Here is a 26,589-nt window from a genome sequence, read left to right on the forward strand (position 1 = left end):
ATGTTTTATTGTTAAGGCCAACTTCTGCACCCTTTAGAGAACTACATTTTAATAATGATTGTTAGGTGTTGTAACCACCGGGGGGCAGCACTGAGCTTCGAAATTCAGAGGAAATACTGACACAGCAAAGTTGGCAATGGAGAAAATCTTAATGTCCATAAAAAGTGCTGAAGATGAAGGTGATCTGTGCCATCATTGAATGCACTGTGTAAGAGGCAGGGTTATTGTACAGTTAGAGCGTGTGGGAGGTATTGAAAGCACGTCTACAAATGTAATTTTGATCAATTTTGAAATCCACGAGCAGAATACTTCATTCTTCAGATTTATTGTATTTTTCGGTCCACACATTCAACACTCGCTGTGCATTTACATAGAAGTAAGAATGAAACATCTGGGTGAAGCAAAAAATTTCAATATTTTTTGTGTTACAAACTTAATAGCTATGTACCATTTACACTTAAAGCATTTTTGACTGCAAAAAAATATTTTAAAAAAATTAGCTGAAGAAAGTTGATTAGATTTGGTCTTATTTAGGGGTATTAGTACAAGAGCATACCACACAGTTCAGAACTGAAAACCATGCAGTATTTCTATTAATTATGCTCTACTTTGCTCCCTAAAATACTTTGTTTTGAGGTTCCAAGCAAACAAAATGAGAAAATGTTCAAGGGGTATGCATGCTTCAGCAAGCAAATGAAACAAAATGGCTTAAGAAAGGTTTGATGGGAACAAATGCAATATTAGTGTTGTTTTTTTTTTTTTCAAACTACCCTGAAACTGTACATCAGCCCATACTTTTGCATCAGTACTGAAACTCAAATATGTAACATTTTGTAACTTGTGCACCTGTAAGGATCTTTATGTGAACATGGATTGAATATCTCTGTCACTCACCGTTACTACCCCATCTGTTTGGACCACAAAGCGGCTGTCATCTGTGGTGAAAAGAAATCTGGTGCGGTCCGTGCAGTCACTGAAGCCAACTGGAAATCAACAAAAATCACAAATGTTCAGATACAGAAATAACTGAGTTATGCTACCAATACCCAGGTGCTACTTCACAAGCAAATATGAAATACTTGAGTAAAATGCAGGAAGGTCTTGTGGTAAGTAATACTTTAAATGCTTAAGGTGCCATCAAAAGAGAGTTTTTAGCTCTCATTGAGCAGATAGACAAGTTTCTTCAGAAACCCGACATTATATTTACTGTAAACTCAGACTTTGTCCAGTCTACACTCGGTCAATTCAATTCCCTTTATTTCTAATACACCAATTCACTACAAATGTCTCAAAGCACTTCACCTACATTCATTTTAATTCAACCACACATACATAGTTATCAAACAGCACATGAACAGCACATGAAGCTCAGTTCATTATTCAAACTAGTTTATAGATTTTCTATTCAAGGAAACCCAGCAGACTGCATCAAGTCATTGACTTGCAGCAGGGATTGCAAGTCAACAAATGTATAGTTCTACAAGTATCACTATGTAACTCATTTAGCCACTTTCTATCAGTCTGTTTGGGAATGAAAAAGTCACGGAAAAGTCTGCAAAACAAGTTCCCATTGTTAAGTGGAGCTGAAATGTAGAAGCAGTGCATGGATTATCACAATCAGGGCCCAACATAAAATGATTCTGCTGTAACAGCAGATGAAACGAGTCAAACAAAGTGATAGCTAAAATAAATGTTCCAAGCAATAAGCAACAGAATGTACACAAGACAAACATAGAACCTAATTCTACTTTGTGCCAGTTTTTGTTCAGTGTGTGCAACACCATTTGAAAAGCCAGCAGAACAAGTTCAGGGACAAGTAGAAACCTGACTGAAGATTACCTGAGCTGCAGGAATGAGTACAACACGAGAACTGAACAACTACTCGATAGCTTCACAAAATGAATCCTTCAAAGCTAAAACACAAGTAGTATTAGAAACCAACAACAGCAATAAAAACGAGACATTGACATATTCTGTTCATGGAAGGCTCACCGTACCTTTGCCCAATCGTGTGCCTTGCTTCAGGTGTTTTCTGGTCACTTTGAATATTAACAGCTCTGACTCAAATCCAGGCGTACATGATGACTCCTCTGCAACCGCGGCCTGGAAGATAACAATGAGCATTTCATTCAGGCCTGCAATCATAGGTGTGCAACAGGAGAATGCACACACACAACTACTAATGGCTCTACAGTAGTGGGAAATTGTCATGATGGTGGATTAAACAGATTTTATTTTAGAACAGCTTGAGACAGCAGAGAAATAGCCAACATGTTGCTCAAACAGAAAGTACTTAGCAGTGACAATGTTGTGTCAACATCTTCATTTTAATAATGTAAGAGAAATAACTTTAGTGCAAGAGAGTAAAAATATTTTTCAAGATATTAATAGTAAAAAGCCAATAAGTTCTCACAATCAGCAGATGATAAAGTTGTGTTTCTTAAGGCCATGTTTCAGGGGTTGTCAGAATGAACTCTAAGGTCTCAGGAATATCAAAAGGAATGGTCATGACTTTTAAAAGTCAGAGATGGAAGTTGTCAATAGCTCTTTTACCTTTTGGTGGGTAAATATATTTAGCATAGAAGTTACAGAAAGGTGACAAACTAGCCACAGCTGTTAAAAGCTGCCAACCCAGTTCCTGATGATTTCAGCCATTTAAAAAAATCCAACAGTTCATATCCATGGCACACAGCAGATTAATCAATTTTAACCCTTTATATTTTCACAAGAGACCATTGTTAGGTTTGTCGTCCTTTTTTTCTTCTTTTTCCTTTCAGCTATACAACTTTATTATGTTACTATGTGGCTTGATGTGACTGAGGCATCATGCATCAAACACTGCATCAGATGTGATCCAAGTCTGTTATACATCCGCAAAGAGCTGAAAAAAATCAACTCAGTCTGCTAGTTGAACAAAAGCATAGATGACATTATACATTACAGGAATGTTCCAGCTACTATACAACTGTACAGAAAAAAATATTCGACAGAAGAAACAGCATCAAAAACTGAATACTGCTTCAAAATCAAACCGAACTGGTATCAATAATGTGACGTCATTTCAATTTCCTCCAGTTGTGAGACTAAACAGAAGCAATTCTTACATTCAATCTTATTCCCAAATGTAGATGCTACATTTACAAGTTATATTTCTAACCATACCATTGGTTTTGGATTAGTAAACAGACTCAGGTAAATTTCACTCCCAACACCTGGTGACTGACTTATCACAATTATTTTATCTTTCACAACAGTGATAGAAACAACTACAAACCACCTCTTGTTCTAATGTGTTTTAGGTTTATAAAACGAAACAGTACATTTATATCCAGCCAGCCTCTCAGAATGCCTTGCACTATAAAGCTGTTTACAATAAAATATTCATATCTCGTTTATAAAAGAACTTCAACTTTTATCAAATTACTTTTTTCACACAAAGCAGCTTAAACGTTATTTTTTAAACCAATGTTAATTAAATTAACCATTGTTTGCATTTAATATTAGCTTTGTATTCCAGTCTCGTGTTTGAAATGTTTTAACGAAATTGTGTTTTTACTGTTTAAGAAGGTCTCGAGTGTTTGTGTAATTAGTTCTGTACAATGATAGTTATTAAAAAAATTTTTTAAATAGTTCAAACAACAAATTTCTACTGTTTGAAAGTCTATAGTGACGTCACCTGCCGTGTGGAAGGAGACCCTGATGGGACCTCAGTTTTAATTTAAAAAAAAATCCAACATGGCGACTCAGCCTGCAGTCAACGTCACCGACGGAAACAGGGCGAGGCACTACTTTACTGTTATACACCGCAACGATAATTATTCATTAAGCAATTAGTTTAGAGCAACCGTCTGCTTGTGAAGTCAGGATAGTTTTCGTCCACCTTCACCTTTAACTTCACAGTCACCCCAAGAACCTCCTTATAGCTACCCACAACATCGACAAGAAGCCGTAACTAAAACCAAATTAAGCCAAAAGCCTAAAAGCCTTTTTAAACGCTCTTTGAAAAACTGCACAGCAACACAAGTAAATAAACAGTAAACATTCAAAGTAACAGATATAACCAATAGCAAAACATGTCGAAACAATATTTTAAATAAAAGTCAAAACAGCGGGAAAAAACTCCTACCTGGAAAATGACGAATAAAACTCCCAAAACCGCAAACCAGGCGGTCCCCATTTGTGTTTGAAGCCTCTTAGAAAATCCTTCTCGTAGAAAAAAACAACTTTCTTTGTATTCCGGTGCGAAGCGTCTCCCCTTCTGTACTCTGTAAGTAGTTTCAGCGTCTGAATGCGATCAGTTCCGCGAGCTGATTCAGGTACGCTCAGTGTGACGTCAGCTCACAGGTGCGTCCTGATCCGACTTCCTCTTATAGTCATGAAGCGCCACACCTGAGGAAGGAGAGACCAGAAGTTTCGCTCACTTTTCTCTTCAGACAAGCTCGCAGATTTACAGAAGATAACGGTCTGTGGCATCCATGTGATTCACTGTAGACAGTGAGCCTGTCTAACTTCAGTGAGCTGCTCTCCATTTAGTCTCATTTCCTTTAACTGACAATTTGTCCAACAAAGATCCGCCTCCTCTTTCTCTTTCTCTCTGTCTCCCACTCATACACACACCCACATACACAATCACAATCCTATTTCTGACTAACCACATATCAAATCATATTAGCATATGAATATAATGTAAATATAAACAGAACAATAACTGGGTCATTAGACTCAAACTTAAAACTATAAACATATTGACGTTTTAAAGCTGTCAAAGTAGCTGAAGTTTCAAGTTCCCCATTTTCATTAAACATAAAAAGGAGCATACTTTTTGGCATCCAGGAAACGTCCGGAAAACAAACACAGAGTTTTCATTAAGTTTTAGTTGACTGAACGTGTATTTACATAGAAAACACTCATCAAAAGAAAAGTGGTTGGTTGTTATTGTGGAGTATTATTGGTGGTCTGTATGGCATGGCTACTGCCATGGGGTTGCCAGTTCAGTGACCGTTGCCACACTTGCTTTGTTGTTGTCCCTGGTTTGAGTTGTGTTTCTTGTCCTTGCAGAGATTTTTAGGTGTTGACTCTCAGGTTAATCTTACCTCCTTCAGGTTAAAGGAGTTGCTACAGGAAGTTTATGCTTAGTTCACACTGCAAGATTTTTAATGCAGATTTTTTCACCTGATTTTCCTCTTCTGACAATCTGAAGGACACACAGATTATCAGGATGGTTCTTCTCATAATAATTTTCAGAGATATTCTGGCCATGTCACATATAAGTGATCTGGTTCACTCAGAAGGACACTGGGATCTAAAATCTGGAATATTCAACATGTTGGATTGTCCTGATCTGATATCAAAGTCAAATGTGACGTGTAGCCAATCAGAAAGTGAGGCGACTGAATGGCGCCCCAGAAAGTCCAGTTCAGTTTTTTCTCCATTAAACATGATCCATAGAACAAGTTCATATTCATTTTAAAGTCTCCAGAAACACCAACAAAAGTAAATTAAATCTCTCTTCTCTCTATTTTTTTTGGAAAGAAAAAACAAATAACTTGACATGTCTGAAAACTCACCAGATAAAGAAGCAAAGTTGTTTGTTTGCAAAACTGCTCAGCTCTAAGTGAAATAAACCGGAGTTTGTTTTACACCAAAATGTCATTATATTTCTCTATTAAAATCTAGAAAAATAAAATATGAAAAAGTGATCATTTTACTTACAAGTACATTTAATGCATGGATTGAGAAAAAAATGCTAATGTTTAATATTTCCATTTAGTGGAGCACACCTCATGTGGGCTGACTGGTTGGGTCTCAAACTTGTCATTTCAGGGGGGTAAAATTATGAGGTGATAGAAACTTTCAATTAGAATTAAGATTTCTGAGTTTTACTACGTCAAAATAGTCAGTTTGGAGAGTCCATTTGTAAAACGCTGATGGAATGTTGCTGCCATTATTAACCTGTTGTATACTGAAAACCTTTGAGTGAAAAAAGGGGAGTTTTTGGAGAGCAGTCAAGTTACACAATCTCTCACCAGTCATTCCTCTTTTCCACACGCAAACAAAAGAGGAAAGAAACAAACGATCAATCTAAAGTCATTAGACAGATTAAGGAAGATGTGATGGGAAAGGGACAAGACAGGAGGAGGAATGAGTGGGAAGAGTGGGAGGAAGACAGCAGTGTCAAATTCCAGTTTAGAGCTTCTTGAGTTTAAAGGTTGAGTGATTCACTTCCTTTTAGTCTAAGCATGTAAAAACACATCCAAAAATGTCTAGGCAGCAATTTCTTTTACCCTCCTATGAATATCCTGTTCTTAAAACAAAATCCCTAAACCTAAAGAAATGTATCTGTTTAACAATTTGCACCAATTTCAGATTCATGCTAACTGAAACAACTTTAAAATAAGATTTTAGATTGGATATTACTAAAAACCAACAGCATTAATATGCAGTCAAAAAATTCAATTGGATTCCAATTCAATTAACAATCATTACATGTGAAGGGATCTCACTCTTTTGAATGTAATTGTAAGTGGCAGAATAAGTATTAGTAAGTATAATTGTCATCGCTGTAAAAGTGAGCATTTACTGCTGTTGCTGTCTTAAGTTCCACATACAATCCATTTCTAAGCTGCAGTGGAGTAATTATTACATTCTGATGATGGAAAAAAAAAATAAAGAAGAGGGAGAAAAATGTTGGCTTAATGGGATCAATATTTTCATCATGATAGCCAAAAAAATGTTGGCTATCATGACAAACTGACTCAAAACAAAAAGATTTAAGGTGTTGCAATGGCGTAGTTAAAGTCCAGACCTCAACCTGATGTGAATGCTGCATGACCTGTGCAAAACATCACTGAACTCTCTGTGAAGTGAAGCACTGAAGCAGAAAGAGCAAAACTGCCTCCGATGTGAAGGATTCATAACGTAGCAGGGAAAACAGCCAGTTCAAGGTCTTACCAGATTGTCGTTTTTTTCCCACGATGAATTCTTTAATATCTTTTTTTTCTCTTTGCAACATTAAACAAATGTCAATGAAATTGCTATGTTTTAAGAAACTAAGCAGAAAAATGCAACATTTTTATCATTCGAAGATTTTACTCCTTTGCTACTGTAGCACATTTGGTACGTGAAATCATTTAATGACGCTCAAGTATTATTAAATAAAGGCCGTTAAATTAACAAATACATTTCTGAAAATAGTGAAGTTTTACAGGCTAGTGTAAAGCTGCACTATGTCACTTTTGTAAAGATGTTTTATTTACATATTTGTTAAAACTGTCACTATGTCGTGACAGCATAGTACGAGGCTGATAATGTTCAGGCCATTCATCATTTCTTCAGACAGCGACAGCGGAGGAATCCGATCCTCACACAGATTATCTGCCTCATGCTATTCTGTGACAATTTCAACAAATGTGAAAAAACCCCTGAATTTGATCAAAGTTACATTTTGCAGCTTTAAGTAACACTGTTAAAAAAAAAAAAAAGGCATTTTGTTTTCAATCCACCTCACACATTTAGCGGAATAAGATTTTTCAGACAGGCTTAGCTTTATTTTTTTTTTTAATTTTGAGTAAACTTAATCCTGTTATCACAGAGGAATTTATAATTTAATGTTTTTTTAACAGCAAACACATCAACGTTCAAGGACAACAGGTTGTGTTTACTAAAATCTATGCAAACCAACTGCGTCAAAAGAATCTGCAGCACATAAAAACAAGTGAAGTTGCGTGATTTAAGCAGGACAAACCTAAAATATCTTGATACATTTTAATCGTACGCAACATAGAAATCAAAGACATTTTGATATTTTAAGTTAACAATGTTTGGTAGTTCTGGTAACATTTACTTCACTAAGTTTTTTTTGGGAAAAAAAGGTACTCATCTGGGTAATTTTACTGCACTGTACTTTTTTACTTGAGTAATATTATCATTGCTGCTCTGAATGGATTGATTTAGCATTTAAGAGATTGGAATCATGAGATTCTTAGATTTCTGCAACCTATGAGCTAAAGTTTATACAGATTTGAGCATAATTACCAACATTTTGTGTGCCACTGTCCTTATTGTTTATTTTGTGTTAATAAACGTGGTTATTTTATTTGAAAGCTTACATAAATGTTTCTTTGTGTATTTATATTAAAGTAAAAGCTTGCCTACTCTGCTGCCCCCCCTCCTCCCCCCTTCCTCCAGCATTAGATTTGTTATCCTGCATACATTAAAGAAGCTTGGTGTCATCAAAACATATTTTATTTTTCAAAGCTGAAATAATCACTTGTGCGAACGTTCAAAACCCTCTGCTGGTTTTGCTTGAGCAGAAATGGAGCACCAGCTGGGCGTGTCCTGGAGCCTCAGAGGTCAACCTGCTGAGGTTTTGCCAAACAGGTTTTTCTGATTACGGTTGTGTGAATTTATTGAGAGTGAGGTTTCGCTAATTGTTGATCAAGTGTTTTACTTTTGTCTGTTGGCTGAAGCTTTGATAGTGCAACTTATCAAAGTTTCAGCTTTGGTTGAAGCTTGCAGAACCACAACTTCCTCACTCCACAAAAAAAGAATCTCCCTATCAGTAGATCACACACACAACGCTGACCTTGCACCTGCCTGAGAGTGTCGGCCCGAGTTCTGATAATGACACAATCCCTCTATCATCATTATATTCTTCTCCCTTTACTCCTCTTTCCTTTTTTCCCTTCAATAAGCCACCTTGTCCTTTCACTATCCTGTTGGAATGTGCAACAACATTCAGACTCCACTTGGATTTCTTTACGGTTTATTAACACACAAGGCAGCTGGGCAGAGAGTGTGAAACATGTTCTTCATGCTTTAAGATATAAATCCTTTATTAGAGGAAGATAAAGTTATGTTTACTGTGGAAGGAAAAGAAGTGAACAAAAACAAAGAGAAAGGACACAAACCTTTGTGTTGTCACATTGCACAAATAAAACATGGATCTGTGTGCATTGAACACTGAACGCTCGTCTTCCCCCCTCCCACCACGTCTCGTCTTGATTTGTGTTTCATGTTTACTCCGCGCAATTCTTCAAACAGTGTGTTTAGTTCACAGGCACCATTTCCTGAAACGTGCCTCACTGTGCAGTTGGAGATTATTTTTGCTACCAGCTTTCACCAAAATTCCCCGTCAATGAGTAACTGCACAAAGGTCGCCTCGGGGAGAAACAGGAAGGGACTGTTTTCATTTTTTGTTCTGGGCAGCAGAACACAAGTACATTTAAAAAATTAGGAATAATGTACACATTTCTGGTAGACTAATGATGCATGGTGTAATTCCACAGCTCTCCCTGAGCCTCTCAGCCTCAGCTCATCTATTTTCTGTTAGAGATTTTATTTGTTATTTTTAATTTGGTTTCTATTTGTGTCATGTGAAACATTATGACTGATCATTTTCAGCCTCTGCTCTGCAACAACTTCCTGAATACTCCTGTATAACCGGAGTGTTGGATCAGGATCTGAAACCCTACAGTTTACTCTCATGCCTTCCACAGCTTGTGGGATTCTTTCTCTCTGTCAAGGCCATTAGGGAGGGCTACCACTCACATATTATGTCAATTATTAACCAGTTGGTCAATGATTAGAAGCCTGCAGTTTCTGCTTGAAACAGAGAACAATCTCATAAACTCAGAAGCAGGAAACACCACTGAGCACATCTCCTCTTCCATACAGAACATATTTTAAAAGATATGCTGCTCTGTGAATGTGCTAGTTTGCAAAACAGAGTCTTTACTAAACCCGGTGAATGTTAATTCCCTTTTAAACACCAAAGTTCAACTCGGATAAAGTCAGAATTTTGTTTATCCGTTCCCTGTTTTCGACTTTTTTAATCTTATGCACCTGATTGCACACCTGCGCATGTAGAAATATATTCATATATCTGGTACACATTCCCGTTCATGAAGATTAGTTTCTCTTCCTGTTTTTTTTGGTTTCCACAAATAAGATATTTCACAACATGAGGTGAGACGAGTGAGGCGGCGCAGGAGGCCAAGTCAAGCTGAGCTGCTGCTTCATGTGCAGATTGAAGTCAGTTTTTCACTTTGTCGGCTCGTCCTACAGTCGTAGTGATGTTTGTTCTTGGAATAGTCTTCTTCTTTTTTTTTGCTTGTGAAAAGTATTTCTAAGAGTATATTCTGTGCCTCACTAACGTGGATTTGAAAATGTCTTTTCATGTGTAAGGGTGTACAAAAATATTTTACATCTTTTTTTTTTTGTTTGTTTTACCAATGTTTGCATCGCCTAAACTAATACTTTATTGCAACACCATTTAATAAAAATGTAGCATTCAGTGTTATGGGGATCAGATGTGCCATTAGTTATTGATCATGTGATCAACCGTAAGGTTCAGCTGTCCTGGTTGGGTTTTCCTGTTTGCTCCTTGCATCCTTTAGCTGAAGCCATCGTTTATAGAGATGTTACAAATTCTCCAAGAAATGGAGGGTCTTAAATTAAGTAAAGATCAACTAAAATGTGGCTTAACCATAACACTGCTAAAACTTTCTATAACTGACAAAAGATAAAGTAGAGACAGAATCCTGTTATTTGACAGACTGTTCAGTTATAGTACATTCTCATGTAGCTTTAATCACACTCTTCACAGGATTAAAATGGAAATTTAACCCTGATTAAATCTTAATTTAATCAGATTTCATCCCCTGTGAACAAAAGTTTTAATCTTGTTTATATTTGTTGGTTGAAATGTTTTACTTGTCATCAATCTACGCCACTTATTCTGGCTTTACTAATTTATTCTGCATATTTTTCATAGCTTTAGCTGACAAAATAGTCATGCAGGACAAGAAAAATCCAGGTCTCAGTAAAACCCCCTAGAAACCATGCAGAAAAACATGTTATGGTCTGAAGAAACTAAACTGGTATTTCTGGCTACACTTCCAAACGATGTGTTGTCTTTGTTCCAGAGGACAAAAAAAAATAAAAAGAGAGAAAGAAAGAAAGAAAGAAAGAAAGAGAGAAAGAAAGAAAGAAAGAAAGGAAACAGAAAACAGTACCCAGAGTGAAACATGGTGCTGGTAGCATCATGGGGTTACTTTAGTAAAGAATGACTACACCTTTGGGAAGTGGAGGAAACAATAAATAACTCTTAATTGGACAGTTTTGGTCCAGAACCTTCAAGCGTCTGCTAGAAAGCTGAGACTGAAGATTTGAGTCCAAGCATATGTCAAAATTAAAAGGAAAATGGCTTCTTTAGAAGAAAATGAGAGCAATGGAATGGGCCTAGATAGCAACTAAATCTGACAGGAAATCTGTGGTCACATGAAAAAGAAACTGGAGAAGAGGAGTCATCACAGTCTGAGAGGCAAAGTGGACAAATGTAACCAAATCAAGGCGGAGCGTTCGGACAGTATGTACAACAAACTGAAAACTGAAGTTAAATCAGATTTTGGTTTAACAAAGTATTGGCTTAGGGTGTGTTAATGATGTTGTACAGTTGCAGTTATATTTATTGCTTTTGTTTAGATTTTGCCTTTTACAAATTTGTCTGTATTTCAGATGAATTTCACTGCATATATGTCACATTATTAGCGGTGAACATGTTGAAATGATTCATCGTTCATTTGCCTTCTACACCTACTTATTCCTGCAGGGTGATGAGGAAGCTGGTGTCTTTCTCCAGCAGTCATGCACCCTGGACAGGCGGCCAGTCTGTTTACAGGACAACACAGAGACCCATATGTGAATCCTTTTGACATGTGTAATATGTGAATCCTTTTGACATGTGTCTTGACGTGATGATTTTAGATTGATGCTTATTTTCACATAGTGAGGGCAGCATACTCACTTTTAGTAAATTTTCACCTAGAGTTGTTTTCTCTGTAATAATTACAGTAATCCTGTTATTACTATAGTGTGTATTTTATTTCTTAACTAATTCAGAGAAGCACTGGAGAACTTGTAAATAAAAGCAAAACCAAAAAGCCAAACATTCTGAATGTATACTTTTGTAAAAAGAAGTGATATATTTGCACTTTTGTGAGAAGTGACTGTGAAGGTAAAGTACCCTGTTGGTGCCTAGTGATGTTTGAATGAGGGGACGTTGCTGGAAAAGCTCAGTGGGGAAGTCCGTTCGTCCACATAGAGGGACTTATCTATACATCTCCAGCTGACAGGAGGATAAAAGCATTTTGATCATCCAGTAACACAGCACTTCCTGTTAAAAGCTCATCATTAGGCTCCTCACAAGCTTTTAGTTTCCATCAAAGATTCAAGGCAGTGAAGCAGTTTGCATTATCAGTGGTTTCACCTAAACACAGTCACATGACCTGAGGTCATGAGTGCACAGAGACGAACAGCGTTCTGAAGAAGAGCTGCAAGTTGAGACAGTTAAAACCTCGATATGTCTGACGTGAGCCGATGTCAGGCTGGGTCGTGTTTCTGCGCCAGACAGGCCCAGTCAAAGTCCGAGTGGAATGTGTGTGTGCTGCTTTGTGCTGCCAGCTGCATTAAACTTGTGGTGAACATCGTACAGAGGAAGAGAAATAAGAGCTGCTTCTCGTAACTGTTTCAGCCACTCCTTCTTTCTATGCCTAATCCACATGTGATAAAGTTTTCCTGTTATCCTAAAAGCCTCTGGAAAGTTTCCCACCAGCTTTCTTTTTTTTTACTCTTTGTTTAATCCAAAGTTACCAGAATCCAGTCATACAAATAACATCTGATCAGATGAAGGCGACTAGTGGGAGTTTCACTCTTAGGGGAAAAAAGGAATAGATTAGTCACAATTGTCACAAAGTAGAAAAGGATTTTAATTCAAGTAAGTTTAGTCAATTAATTAAGAAAAATCATCTCAAAGAACCTTGTTGTCCAATTCATACTCAGTAAAATGAAAATGTTCATTTCATACACATACAGTTTAATCAGACAGACAGATTTATATCTAATTAAATACAATTCAATTTGACATAATGCAGTCAAATTGCAAAATAAACAGCTGTGCAGGAAATATGCTCTTAATTTCAGGAATATTAATGATTGCAAAAACATGAAGAGCCAATGTCTGAAGGGAATAAAAAATGGATAATAATGTTATTCTGAACAACTTTATCAACTTCAGACAGAATATAACACAGATAATGTTACAAGCCAGTAGAAATCTTTGGGTGTGACTGTGATAACATTTGTCTTTCACATGATGAGTCATTAAAATGTGTTTTTTTTTTTCCTCGTGTCCAGTTTCAGTATTTCAGGCCATGAAGAACCTGGTACTTGTTCCAGAGCAGCTCTACTCTGCAGAAAGGAGAAGGGCAATGACGCACTTTTCAGCAACAAGGCAGTTTAAAGAGTTTTACTTGATGAAAACATCAAACAATCAGAAACGTTACACTGTAAAGAAAGTACAGAAAAGATCACAGTTTAAAACGGACCATGTTCCAGTTATTGTTGACCAAACAAATGGGATTTTAGCCTTGATTTAAAGCAGGTTGGCCCAAGTCCAGTCCTCAGGATCTACTATCCTGCAGCTTTCAGAAGTTCTCCGTTCTCCAGCACCCCTGAGTCTAATGGCTCATCAGCGTCGTTTAGCTCTGTACAGGCCTGGTGACGAGCCGTTCATTTGATTCAAGGGTATCGGAGGAGGGACGCCTCTTAACGTTGTAGTAGATCTCAAGAACTGGACTTGAGCACCTCTGATTTAAAGGAACTAGGTGTTTCGGATGTTTTGCAGTTTTCTGGAAGTTTCCTCCAAATTAGTGTGGCACAAAAAACTGAATGCTGCTTCCATGTTTGGTTCTAGTTCTGGGGATGCAGAGTAAATTTGAACCAGTGATCATGACATCATAACGGCCTAATTTACTTCATGAAATGAAGACTGGCCACATTTCTGTGTTTGAACGACCTTGAGACGTTTTAACTATTTAAACAGTTTGGGTGACTGAACGTGTATTTGTGTGCCGAGCAGATGTGCAGATGAAACTGTTTTGGATGTGTGGATCATTTGTCACTTGGAGATGCAAAGTTGCTACAACTGTGAGACAAAACGTAGAAACCAGGAAGCAGCAGGGAGCAGTTAGCTTTGGCTCCTGGAGGCAACAGTGGCCCCAGGCAGACAGACACCATGGACCCCCACAGAGCAGCCATACCCCAGACAAAGAGGCGCCGTCAGGCCGAAGAGACACAGGCACCAAACGTCCCTATGAAGCCCCAAGTACCATCCAGTTCTGTTGAGGAGGAAACTGAAAATAGAACTTTTGTATTTGCGAGTATAAAAGCAAAATGTCTCTGAATCTTTTTTGTAGACATCTTAGAGCTGACCTGACTGGACTTTTATTGAAATAGACTGAATCAGAATGAAATCTGGGATCATTGACTATGTCATGTATATTCTAACTTTATATGATATTACAAATATAAGTAACTAATATTAATAGGGTAATTATGAATATTTTATTTTGATCTTTCAGTTGTTTGCTACTGTAAAGAATGTATAAATTTTACATGATTTAGCTTTTTCTCCTGTGCTGATTATTTATTTAGTATTTATTTAACTAACGTACTTCATAATGACCTTTTGTTATGATCATCGTCGCTCTATGTTATGAATAGAAAAGCCTACGCAGGGACAAGGATTTCAAGTTGGTATAAATTCTGTGTGCAGTTCCAATTCTATTCCCTCTGACAAAATACATCCAAAAAAATATACATTCATTTTACGCAAATCTTGAAACTAGCTGGTATTATTTTTGTCTTACTATGTGAGGCATGCTGGTCAAACGAGATTCTTTGAAACGTGTTTTCACAACAAACTCGATCCCTAATTCTGTTGAGTCTGTGAACAGTAAGGCCGTCAGAACAAGAGAAGCAGCTGACTGTTGCTGAGCTCCAACAACAAGTTGCTCCTGTTATTTTTAATTAATAAATAGATTTAAAAACCTCATCAGGACATGTGCAGAAATTCAGTGGTAAAAATTCCCAGAAGACTTGTAAGGTCACGAATGAGTGACCATATGATTCGATGACAGTCTTCCATTATGCAACTTCCTGTCTGTCGCCTTGAAGGGGCTTGTGATTCTGAGTCTGTCAGTTGTGCTGTGTGAACCGAAAGTTCCTGCTTAGTTTCTGGCCAGTGACTTCTCTTATTTTGCAATACAATGTATTTCTCAGCAGGGAGTATGAGATACATGTTGTCTCTGATTAGCATTTAGCTGAAAACAAGCAACATGTCTTAATGATGAGTCAGAAAAAAAAAATAGCTAGAATGAAAAATCTCTGGGTCCAGAACCAAAATCATCAGCTGTAAACTAACTCGGGTTTACCAACCAGAACCATTTGATTTAAACTGGTTTTATGTTGGAAAACGTTTACTGTTGTATTTGTGTAACATGAAACCCAGTGTGGAGTGATTTCAGAAACAAGTTGGATGTTATCTGAGGACTGACTCAGGTCTTCCTTTAAATGATCGTTCAGATAGTCAGCAGTCAATAGATCAGCTTACAGCAAAGAAAGAGGAAGTAGAATTAACGGGCCCCATTTTGTAAAAGCATAAACAGACCGTGGCAGTCTGTCGCTGGGATCAATAACATTAAGAGAGAAGCTTCACCTTAACAAGCAGGTCCAGCCCAGTCAGTCAGATTAATGTTCCTGAAGCTGAGCAGAGGGTGGAAAAACCTAACAATATGTTGCAGAACAAATAATACATTTATTAAGTTTATGAGGGTGAAAAATAGAAAAAAAGGAATGTTTGGTTTGTGTTTTATTTTCAAAATGTACCTCCTCACATGGAGGCTTCCTTTCTATGAAAACAACAAACAATATGTGTATAAATGTTACACACTGAACCTGTAATGTTCAATACAGAAAGTAGATGTTTTTTTCTCATTTCTTGACATTAAACTTTCCTTTTTAGGTTAGCCAGATTTAGATCAAATGATTTATCTTTGCTAGATGCCAGAACAAAGAGAGCAATCACTGTTCTAGTGTTTGTTTGTTTTTCTTTGCATTTTTTTTATTTTTTATTTTACTTTTTTCACATTCAGTAATTTCCATCCATTTCTTCAATATTTGGTTTAAACTGGATGGACTTGGGGCAAACAATGTGGGTTTCTTTCCACCAATAGTTTGTCAACGTTCTGGCCAATGTATGACACGTGTAGGGGTCATAGGTCAGGTTAGAGGTTGGGCTAATACATCAGCATTTTCAGCATCATTTATGCAAAATGACAACAAAGACAATAACAGGATCAGACCACATGCTTTATATCCAGTGTCCAGATTTTTCACAGTGTAGATCTGCTGAAATATAGATTTACATCCAGAGGTCACAGCTTCCCATAATGTCTCCTGACCTTTTCCAAGTAAGCTGATGTCCTTGAAATAGGCCAGGTAACGCAGTTTCTGTTGAGAATCGTCTTCTGGGTCAGGATCCTCACTCAGGCTGATGGACCTGGGTTGATGTTTTATCTCATCATTACATTTTAACCAAACATTTCTGGGATGTGAGTAAATTGTGAATGTCCTTCTCTGGACCAGAACTGACCAGAGCAAAGCATGAGCACGTTTTGACAGGACGGTCATTTTAATACACTTCTTGACATTAAGAGGAATTAAATTCATTCCTAACACATCATTTATCAGAGTTAATATTTAAAAACAAACAAATTGGTGTTAATAAATTTTAAACTGTTAACTTCAAACACTCTGTAAAATCTCCAGATCAGTGTTAATGTGGATTTGTCACTTTTTCTGAGCACTGAAGCCCAATCTTTATATTTCTGTTTGAGGTCAAGGGACATTGCGCCATTATTTCTACCAAGTCATTTCACCTCATGATGTCATCTGTTATGTGAAGTATTCCAGTTCCTCCCACAGACAAACACAAACGCATCATGACAAACGCTCTCACGCTGCTGCCTGGCTGGGATGTTTCACAACTTTTCCTTCTTTCCTACAAATGTAGTGATGATGGTCATTTTCATTTTGTGTCATTGTGTATCAGTGAGTGTAATGAGGCTGAGTACAGGGCTGCTGCAAACAACTTTGTCACATGGTGTGGGCTGAACCACCTGCAGCTCAATGTGACATAAACCAAAGAACTGGTGGTGGTTGTGAAGAGGAGAACCAGGATGTCAGTGATTCCTGATCCATCCATTCTGTCCGTTCTGTGTGGACAGTGTCTGGGACTCCACATTGACAATAAACTGGACTGGATTAAGAACACCAACGCTCTCTTCAGGAAGGGCCAGAGTCACCTCTACTTGCTCAGGTCCGTCAACATCTGCCGGACCTTGCTCAGGATGTTTTATGAGTCTGTGGTTGCCAGCGGTAACCTGTAGCAGGCTGAAAGTGGAGGACACCAACAGACTGAACAAACTGACCCGCAAGGCCAGTGAGGTTGTTGGAGTGAAGCTGGACTCTAAACAATGGTGTCAGAGAGAAGGATCCTGACCAAGGTGCAGATCGTCATGGACAACGAGTCTCATCCACTTCTTGACCTGCTGCAGGAGGAACTTTAACCAGAGCCTGACAGCAACAACACGCACCACAAAGCGACACGGGGAAACATTTCTGCCCCGTCTGTAGGCATCAGACTTTACAATGTCCAACTCTGAGTGTCTTTAAATCTAAGTTGTTGATTGGTATATCTCCATGTACATGCTAGATACTTTTTTTTTTTCAATTCTATCTATTTATTTTAGATTGAGGCCACATTTAAATTACTTACAATTTTACACTTATGCATATATTTCTTTTAGAAATGCTGTATCACTTATTGTTATATTTGTACTTACTAATATTTAACACTTTGGATGGAGTAGCTCGTCAACAAACAAACAATTTCCCTCTGGGGATCAATAAAAGTATATTTTATTCTATTATTCTATTCTATTCTACGACCAAGAGCTTGAACTTTATTTTCATTAGATCACAGGAATATCTTTATAGATCGAGTGTCCATTGTTTGTTCAAGCTGGATCTACTAACATGTTCTGATTCGATGCGATCAACTGTTCATCGTCGCCACATGCTTGCACACATATGAATATAGAGAATGCGATTTAATTGTCGCATAAAAGTACCTTGAGATGATGAGTGAGTTTGTGCTGCATACTGATACTGAGTGAATTGAAAACATGACGTGCGAGTTTTAAAGTTTTTAAGTCTGCTTGCACTCTGAAATTAAAGTAAGTCCACAGTTAGAGAAACCTGATGCTCACCGGCCCAGGTTTAAAAACCAGAAGATCAAAATTTGCATAAAAGTGAACAGAATTATTTACTGTAGACACAGAAGTGATTTTACTCACCTAGAGAACAAATGAGAATTCAGACAAATCTCAGCAGGTTTCAGAATGAACATTGGTTAATATGGCTGCATTCAGGTCAAAAACTGTTTATTGCACGTCATGTGTGTCTGCAGATGGAAGGCTGGCTGACTCTCTGTGCAAAGAGAGAAAAACTTCTGCAGTTAAGCAGCAGCTGTTTATTTTTGTCCCTTTGACGGCATTTAAAGTAATCAGTAATCAATGCCAAGGTGCTGACAGGGTTTTATGTTTTCTGTGCTTAAATGAAAAGAGTTTGACAAATAACAAAAAGAAAATATGAATATATAATGACAAGGAAATCTAGTTTTCTTTAAATTACTGGTGACTTTTTAAATCATTCTTTCATTTCGCAATAGATCTGAAATGTATCTATGTTTGTAGAAATGTCCGTCAAATGCTTTGCTTCTTTTATTTGCGGTTTAATAAAGTTACGTTAAAGAATAAAACATTAAAATGAAGTCTGCAAATGAAAATGAGATAAACATTTGACAGAACATTTTAATGCAAATATATGAAAATTATTTCACATCACTTTGTTTGAAAACAGATTTGACAGACAAATAAAGAAAGGCATCAAACCAACGCTGACAAAATAAAACTGTTTGGTTCAAAAATCTATTTTAAAGCAGACATGGAAACCAGAGCTACAAGCAGAAGCTGAGCTACTTTAGCTTAATGCATTTAACCACATAATGTTTTACCTCTTCCTCTTTATGAGGTGCTTTAAAAAAGGTGTGTGTGTGTGTGTGTGTGTGTGTGTGTGTGTGGTGGTGGTGGGGGCTGTTAGACAGATAGGACACCACAGACTTGAAATAAGTTGCAAGAACTCCCAGCTGAAGATTATCTTGTCATACAAGAGACACAGAAACTCATAGGACTTGATGAATTGTCTGATAAAGAACACATTTTAGTGTGAAGCACGGCTCTATTCATTTCAAGACTGCGAATGAGAATTGAAGGCTGATGGAAACCTTCAATCTTCAGCAAAGGGAAATAATAACAAAGTCTGATATCTTCAATATCTTCATGTAGTCAGGCTGGACTTTGGGAAGCTAACACTGCTGGACCGGTGACCCACTCAGCAATTCACTCTTCACCCACTTACAGATGTCAAACCTCCTGGTGCAGAGAAGCTGACTGATGCACATACAGCTGAGCCTCTCATGCAAACCTTTGTTTATCAATGTTAACCTGCGTTACGTAGCATGAGATCAGGTCGTGTTAGTGTCAGCTCACTGACGTGACTATGCAAATGTATCAGTGGTGAATGTCTGCAGAACATATGATGTTATCTCTAAGATGTTGCCATGCTAATGACTGGAATTTTCCGACGTGTCCTTGAAATTCATGGAAGTCTGGCTCTGGCTCGGCCGGAGAATACATTCATGCTACTCAGTAGGAGATGCACAGCATGAAATGTTGGAGCCTTAATCACATCAATGCCTTAGAAAGATGGGTGATAATTACATACTGACTGACAGAAAAGTAAATATTGTGGCAGCATGCAGCAGTCATTTGAAATTTTAGAACAGGGTTGGTGAGTAAACTTCGAGCATTTCCTGTCCAATTTCTAAATTTGGGAGATTTTCTTGCTGATGGCTTTGACTTGGAACTTGAACACGTCATGTTACGTGTAAAATTGAAACCAATTTTTCTTTCAGTAACAAGTCAGGAAGCTCATGTTCCATGAAATAACATTTACTCTACATCCTCCTCAAATTACGTCCTTTGAACCCAGTACCTTAAAGTCAGCTGTTTAGTCGACCCTCACAACACGAATAATAGTTTTTATCAGTGGGATATATTTATAGCTCTTTGCTTGAAGTTAAGTTGTCTTTTGGTTTGTGTTACCCGTTACCTGTAGTCAGTATGGTAGCTCATATAACACATAAACAACCAAACTGGAACCATTTCATCCTAAAGTTGCCAGGAACGACTTCAGGATTCTCTTATCCAATACAAATCTTTATTTGCTGTAAAGCTGCTGAACGTACAAAGAAGCATTCATTATTCTCCAAAGACTTTCTGCATTTAAGTAGTAAAAATCCTTTAAATATGAATGCCAGTACTCCGTTTGGTGACAGAATGAGCTGTAAAACATTGGGCTGACCGGACAGACGACAACATTCCACATCCCCTCTAATCTGTGGTGGGGTGAGTCTGCCTGAGGACAGGAGCTGTGTGTATCTGAACCAAATCTCCAGGTCACACCCTGCATCTTTAAGTCTGTATGCCGTCTATTGTCATGCGTCCACAGCTCTGGGTGGGGCAGCTCTTTACAATTACAGTCATCGACCTCGGTAAACACGAGGATCAAATCCAGCGTTAAAGCAGAGAGGGGAGCAGGGCAGGTAACGCAAACATTCCTCTTTGGTTTCAGTTCATCTCCCTGCATGAAAAGACATCAGTGAGTTTCTTCTCAGCCCGAATCAGTTCAGCTCTGCTGCTCTTCAGATACAAGTTAACAGATTCAGAAGCAGATTGAAGTCTGGCCATAAAACAGTGAGCCTCACTCAGGCTGCAGGAGACAGCGCCAAACCATGAACATCTACCCTCAACTTAACGAAACTCCTAATCTGTTCTTTACAATCCAGTTCCTCATTGTTTAAAATATACAGTAACGTAAATTTCCTTCAGAAATATTGAGATTGATTTCAGAAATTTGCAAGAAAATCTTGGAAATCTCTGACTTTGAAAAGTTGAAAAATTCAGAGGTTTTTTTTGGAAAATTTACTCCCTTTTTTTCTCGACTTACAATAGCCCTGGCACGCTGTTGTAAAAATAAACTAATGTAAATATTCAGATGTTTGTATTTGTTTTTTTTAACAGTGTAGATTTATTTCTCAGTGCTCGTCATTGGGAAGGTTATTTTCAGCTCTGGAAACGCCAGAGTCCAAAACAGCGGCTCTGATCCTGCAGCTCTTTGTTATGAACACAGAACATTGCCAACAACCTGCAAGCAGACACACACAGACACGTCTGAGGTTGACTTCAGTTCCGAGAACGCCACGTCAGATAAGGTGTGTCGGTAAAACCCACAGGTCTGATTGTTATCACTGCAGGCTGTGCTTTCAGTTTCAAGACTGACTGTTGTTTTTTTGAGGCACTTCTGAGTCTAACTTGAGGAAAACCAACAGGAAAAGAATGAGAAGATAAAGAACTGCAAATAGTCTGAAGAACTCTGATCCACCTGGAACCCTTTTAGCATCAGAGATCGTTTTGTTTTAATATTCAGATTTTTTACACAAAGTAGGCCAAAAGACATACTCTTTAGTTCAAAATTATTCATACGTCTGGTAGGTTGAAGAAGAAAGCAATTTATATATCCTTTTACCAACATGTTTCCTCTGACTGGGAGTAACACCAGTGTTTTGGAGCTGCCCAATCAGAGTGACAAAAATGAAAGAAAGGATTATATGTGAATTACTGGTCTCAGATGGAGGCAGTATCAAATTCAACCTGCAGTCAACTTAAGGAAGCAATGAGTGAAAAACTCCATCTACTCCAGACTCAAACCAGCTTTAGCAACAGAAACGTTCAGAAATCCTCGTCTCCATCAGTCTCTTTAATCGGTGGGGATTATCTGGACGTGCTCCTCCGGTCTGATGTGCTTGGAATTATTGTTCTGTTTCTGTCAACCATAACTTTTTTTAAATCTTTAACCTGCAACAATCCCTAATCCTCAGTGCTGTGCAGTACGGACAGACATCTCATCTTCTTGTAAGCGTCCTAAACTCACATGTCCTCAGTGGAAAAGGCAACTGTTGCAACTTGTACTTGTTTTTCTAATCACGACAATAACCTGCCCAGGCCTGTAGAAGCTGAGACAGACTTCTCCAATGTTCTTCAACATGTTTCTTTTTTTATTTTAGCATTTTATGATTGATTTATTCATCAGACTCATGGCCCACATAGACATAAAAAGATTAAAGATAATGATACACAACAAGAACAACACATGAAAACTTTTATGGTGTGGCCTTATGGGAAACTTGTTGAGATGCCCAACATTTAGACTGAAGTGCTTTGTGAAATTAAATTTCTCTGTTTTTATTAATAGATCACTTCAGGACTTGACGATTGAATGTCTTGGTATTAAGAGTCATTGGACTTAAAGAAAAATGGTCTATCTTAGTCATCATGACAGAGTGTGCAAAAATATAAGGAAAATTCATCTGCTTTCAGCAAAAAACTAACCATAAACACATCATGTGCTTCACTCCGGGACCTTAGTCAAACAGTGCGTGTCGTTGGTCCTGTAGGTTCTTTGAGTCTTACTGCAGCGTTGCTACGGGAGACTTAGCTTTGGATTTAACTCAAAGCAACAAAGCAGAACCAGGATAAACCCACAGGCAGGTCGGGACTCGCAGAGACACATTTTTGGGAAAACAGCAGAGCCTGAGTCACCTGACTTACTAGGTGACTTTGTGTCACCATGTGTGACTGGACATTTGTAACAACAAAACCAGTAAAACCAGCTTCAACAAAAAGTCTGTTGAAGGTGTGCTGAAAACAGACTTTAGCTCTGTAAATCAAAAACAGCAGGCTTCATCTCCATCTGCTGGACAAGCACAGATGTAACAGGCAGGATAATGTCAGGTTCTACGGTGAACGAGGTGTTGTTCCTCATGTGTATCCTTGTTTGCCAACCTTTGGTAGACAAAAACATAATTTTAAATTAATCTAATTAACCCTTGCGTGATCCTAACATTCTGTTTACTCCCTTTGTCCTACAGGTCAAAAATGACCCACCCTAACAAAAGCCCCAAAATAAAGCAAATTAATTGAATTTTAAATCCAAAATCTATTTTGCATGATGAAACAATCTGTTATTTATCAATTCAACGCAATTTAATAAATTTTTTATCATGCATTTTTGTTACACAATACAAAAAGAAGATCAACAGTATTATACTGTTTATATATATATACCACAAACCAAGTGTTGTACCAGTTTTCCTTTCCACAGTAAAGGTTTATTATTGTAATTATATAAATATGAAGTTATTACTTCTGAATTAATTATACTGTAAGGGAACAAAAGGTGAACAATTTGGAATTTTTTTTGTCTTGGTTCATTCCTTTATATTTTTTTAGGAAGTGAATTATAAAGATACCTCTTGCAACACAACAAAAAAAATTAAGCTTGATTTTGTGAACAATTTAACATCAGCTCTTATATTGTGTCTCATAATTAGATGAGATGTTCAACACAAAATGAAGAACATCTTCTGTTCAACATAAGGTGTTGAACTCATAAGATGTTCTTATGTTGATCATCTTCAACATAAGCCGAAGATCCTCCTATCCTTCCCACCCCACGTTGAAGATAAGATGAAGAACATCCCACGTTGAACACAAAATGTTCAACTCAAGATGTTCAAGTAAATCTTCATAGTATGAAGATGCCTTGATAAAATGAAATGCATCAAATTTTCAATAATATTCCAGTTTATTGAACACGTCTATGCTTACATTGACCCCTCATGCTGCTTAACGCTAATCACCAACAAATATATCTTAAAGATGGGAGAAAGGCAAATATTAGACGTCTTATAACAACAAGGCAACATTATGCAATCTAAATGTACATTTACTGAATGCTCCTTTAAAAGTTCTTAAAGAACATTCAAAAGTTTATTAGAGACATAAATGGATCAGATTACATATCACACTGTATTATTTCATGACAAATTAATGGAGGACCCTATAAATCATACAGGTACGTCACCATGTAGTTCCTGTTATTGTAGTCATTCCTTATAGACAATGTAGAGGAACAAATAGAAGCAACTCTAAGCTATAAACCTTTACCCGATACTAACAGCTGCAGAAGACCTGCGAAGAAAACTGAAAGATAGTTCAACAAAGAATAAATGGAGAGAACCAAAGATTCCTTTTAACACACTTTTGGCACAAACACAAATTTTGACGTCTCCTCCACAGCAGAAAAGCTCAAGACCTCAGTCCTATTCAGAATCTCTGAAGTGACTGAACACAGAGCCGTCTGGCAGCTGGAGCTTCGTCTAGAGAGACAAAAGAGACAAATTCACACATGTGAACCTCAGTGAAGTGAACGGAGCGCACACGTTACATCTCACATGTCCTCCCACCCGCCGTCATCATAATGTCATGTAATGTAATCATTTGTTCACTGACAGACAGGGACTCTTTTTTTTCTTTTTGCAGGGAACTTTTCAATGTGTCCATGCCTTCATCCTCTGCAATGGTCAACCATTTCACAGGGTCAGTGAGGATATTGTAGCTGAGGATTACCAGTACAGAGATGGATCCAGAACAAAGCCAACACAACCATCAGGCAGTCAATGCAAGTCCAACATATTCATGGAAATGCCTGTATTTCTTCATTTCTGACTCTTTTCTGTAGGTTGTTTTGACTCGACACATATTCGTTGTAGGTGTTGTATAGCTATGATTTTATATTTCAATCAGATTTTGTGGTACAACTACAAAATCAAACTCTGGTGTAAGGATATCAAATAGATCTTGATTCTGAAAAATTTCTGTTGAAGCAACCAACTCAATACAAGATGCTACAAAACAAGGGCATGCCATCATCCCTCCATCACCATGCTTGACTTTCAACTGGAGGTGTTGATGGGTTAGTAATAGGGGCATTTCCCCTCATCTCTATTTGGTCTCACTTGTCCAAAGAATATTGTTCCAGAAGTTCTGTGCTTGAATCAGACTCAGTTTTATTTTTAGGAGAAGGGACTTTCTCAATCCAACACTGCATTTCAGCATCAAACTCTCAGACATGAAATACTGGACTTCCTTTTACCTGAGTGAGCTTTAATGAGTAGGGTCCTTTTCACTTCTCCATGACAGATAATGGAGCTGTGGAAAAACGCTTCCTCCTCCTCTTTGCTTCACCAGCCTGCGACATGGACGCCTGTGGATTAGAAAGAGTCAGAGACATCTGAATTATGTTGGATTGGCTGATCCATTTGTGAATATCATGTTTCCTGCTATCTGAGTCACTCTTTCACAAACCCAGTTGATGAATCCTGGCATCCTGGAATATTCCCGTGTCATCAGGGAAGATATTCTTAGAATCCCAGGTTGTTGTGTTGCTTTGGTAGTTTGATTTCATTCTAGTTTCGTTATTATTTCGTGTTACTTTCACATTTTGGTTAGATCTGTCTTGTTCTTGTTTCCCTTTAGTTCAGTCCTTCTTGGTGTTTCTAGTTATGTTTATTCCTTATAGTTTTTATTTTCACTCTTATTTCATTATGTCTCTTTAGTCAAGTTATCCTGTAGTGTTAGATTAATTTCTTGTTTCCCTGTCACATGCTCTCTCATTCTCTCTCTCTCTCTCCTCAGTCTGCCTCCTTCTCCCTTCACTCACACCTGCAATCAGCTGGTTCATTAGCCCAAGTCTTTGCTTCTACCTTCAACCTCCCCAGTATTTAAGTTGCTCACTCTCGTTCACTTCTCGCCGGTTCATCTCGTCACTACCCTGTGCCTCTCCTCAGCCACCTCGTGGCTCCTGTCTGAAATTTGCATCTCAACCTCACGACTCCTGCCTGCTACATTTGGGTATTACTATAAACTTCATGAGAGAAGTAATTCATGGAACAGCATGATCATTCAGTAGATTTGGGCAGTAAGCTAAACTCATAATGCTGCTGAACTTGAACCTGACCAACTACAGGAGACATGAACAGCAAGCACCTGCAAAAGGTTCAAATCTGTACTCAGACCACACAACCTTCGTCTGTTGCTCCAGAGTTCAATACTTCTGCTCCTTTGCAAACTTTCTGATTTGTGGTTTTCTTTTTGGATGTACAGCTGTTCAGTCTTGATCCTTTGAGTTCCCTTCACATCGTGAATGTGAAAATGCTTTAATTTTCACAATTACATTGTCCTGAGTTCTGCTGTTTTCTATGCTTTGATTACACCAAACAGTTTACAGATCTCCAATCATGATCATTCAGTGTTTTATTCTCTCTACTTTCCTTCCTCAAAAACAATGGTTCCCGTTTCCTTCCAGTTTTTAGTATGTTGGACAGTTCTCAACCCAATTTTAGTAGTTTCTGAATCTCTGATGTTTTTCTCTGCTTGATGAAAATGATCTGGCCTGTCTTTAGACATGGCTGTTTAAGAAATGAGAAGCTACCCATTGCTTCAGTTGGAGTTAAATAACTTGTTGAATGATCATCACCCATACAGTAAATGTTTCACAACTGGTGAAACATTTTGTATCAATATAGAAAATCCTGACCTTATCTACATGTAAGCCAGTGTTTCTCAGTCTCACGCCCCCCAGTCTTGCATGTTTTAGGTGTCTCCC

General features: G+C 37.8%; 1 protein-coding gene across 18 annotated transcripts in view; it reads right to left on the minus strand.

The window, feature by feature from the left end:
• The window catches only part of LOC114137625 (B-cadherin-like), a 113,336-nt gene that overhangs the window by 16,791 nt on the left and 69,956 nt on the right, over positions 1 to 26,589 (minus strand). For 2 of the 18 annotated variants that reach the window (XM_028006373.1, XM_028006364.1), the window contains exons 1-3: positions 4,127 to 4,510; positions 1,998 to 2,103; positions 895 to 983 (exon numbers count right to left, since the gene is read on the minus strand). The exons of 12 other annotated variants lie outside the window; for them this stretch is intronic. In XM_028006373.1, the coding sequence (XP_027862174.1) occupies positions 895 to 983; positions 1,998 to 2,103; positions 4,127 to 4,177 (246 nt within the window). In that variant the 5' untranslated portion in view covers positions 4,178 to 4,510. Of the gene's footprint in view, positions 1 to 894; positions 984 to 1,997; positions 2,104 to 4,126; positions 4,511 to 23,708; positions 24,302 to 25,077; positions 25,189 to 26,589 lie in introns of those variants that run through there. 4 more of the 18 variants (XM_028006363.1, XM_028006374.1, XM_028006376.1 and 1 more) reach the window with 4 other exon arrangements.

The sequence above is a fragment of the Xiphophorus couchianus genome, chromosome 22 (genome assembly GCF_001444195.1).
Source record: "Xiphophorus couchianus chromosome 22, X_couchianus-1.0, whole genome shotgun sequence".
In the NCBI taxonomy this organism is placed as follows: Eukaryota; Metazoa; Chordata; class Actinopteri; order Cyprinodontiformes; family Poeciliidae; genus Xiphophorus; species Xiphophorus couchianus.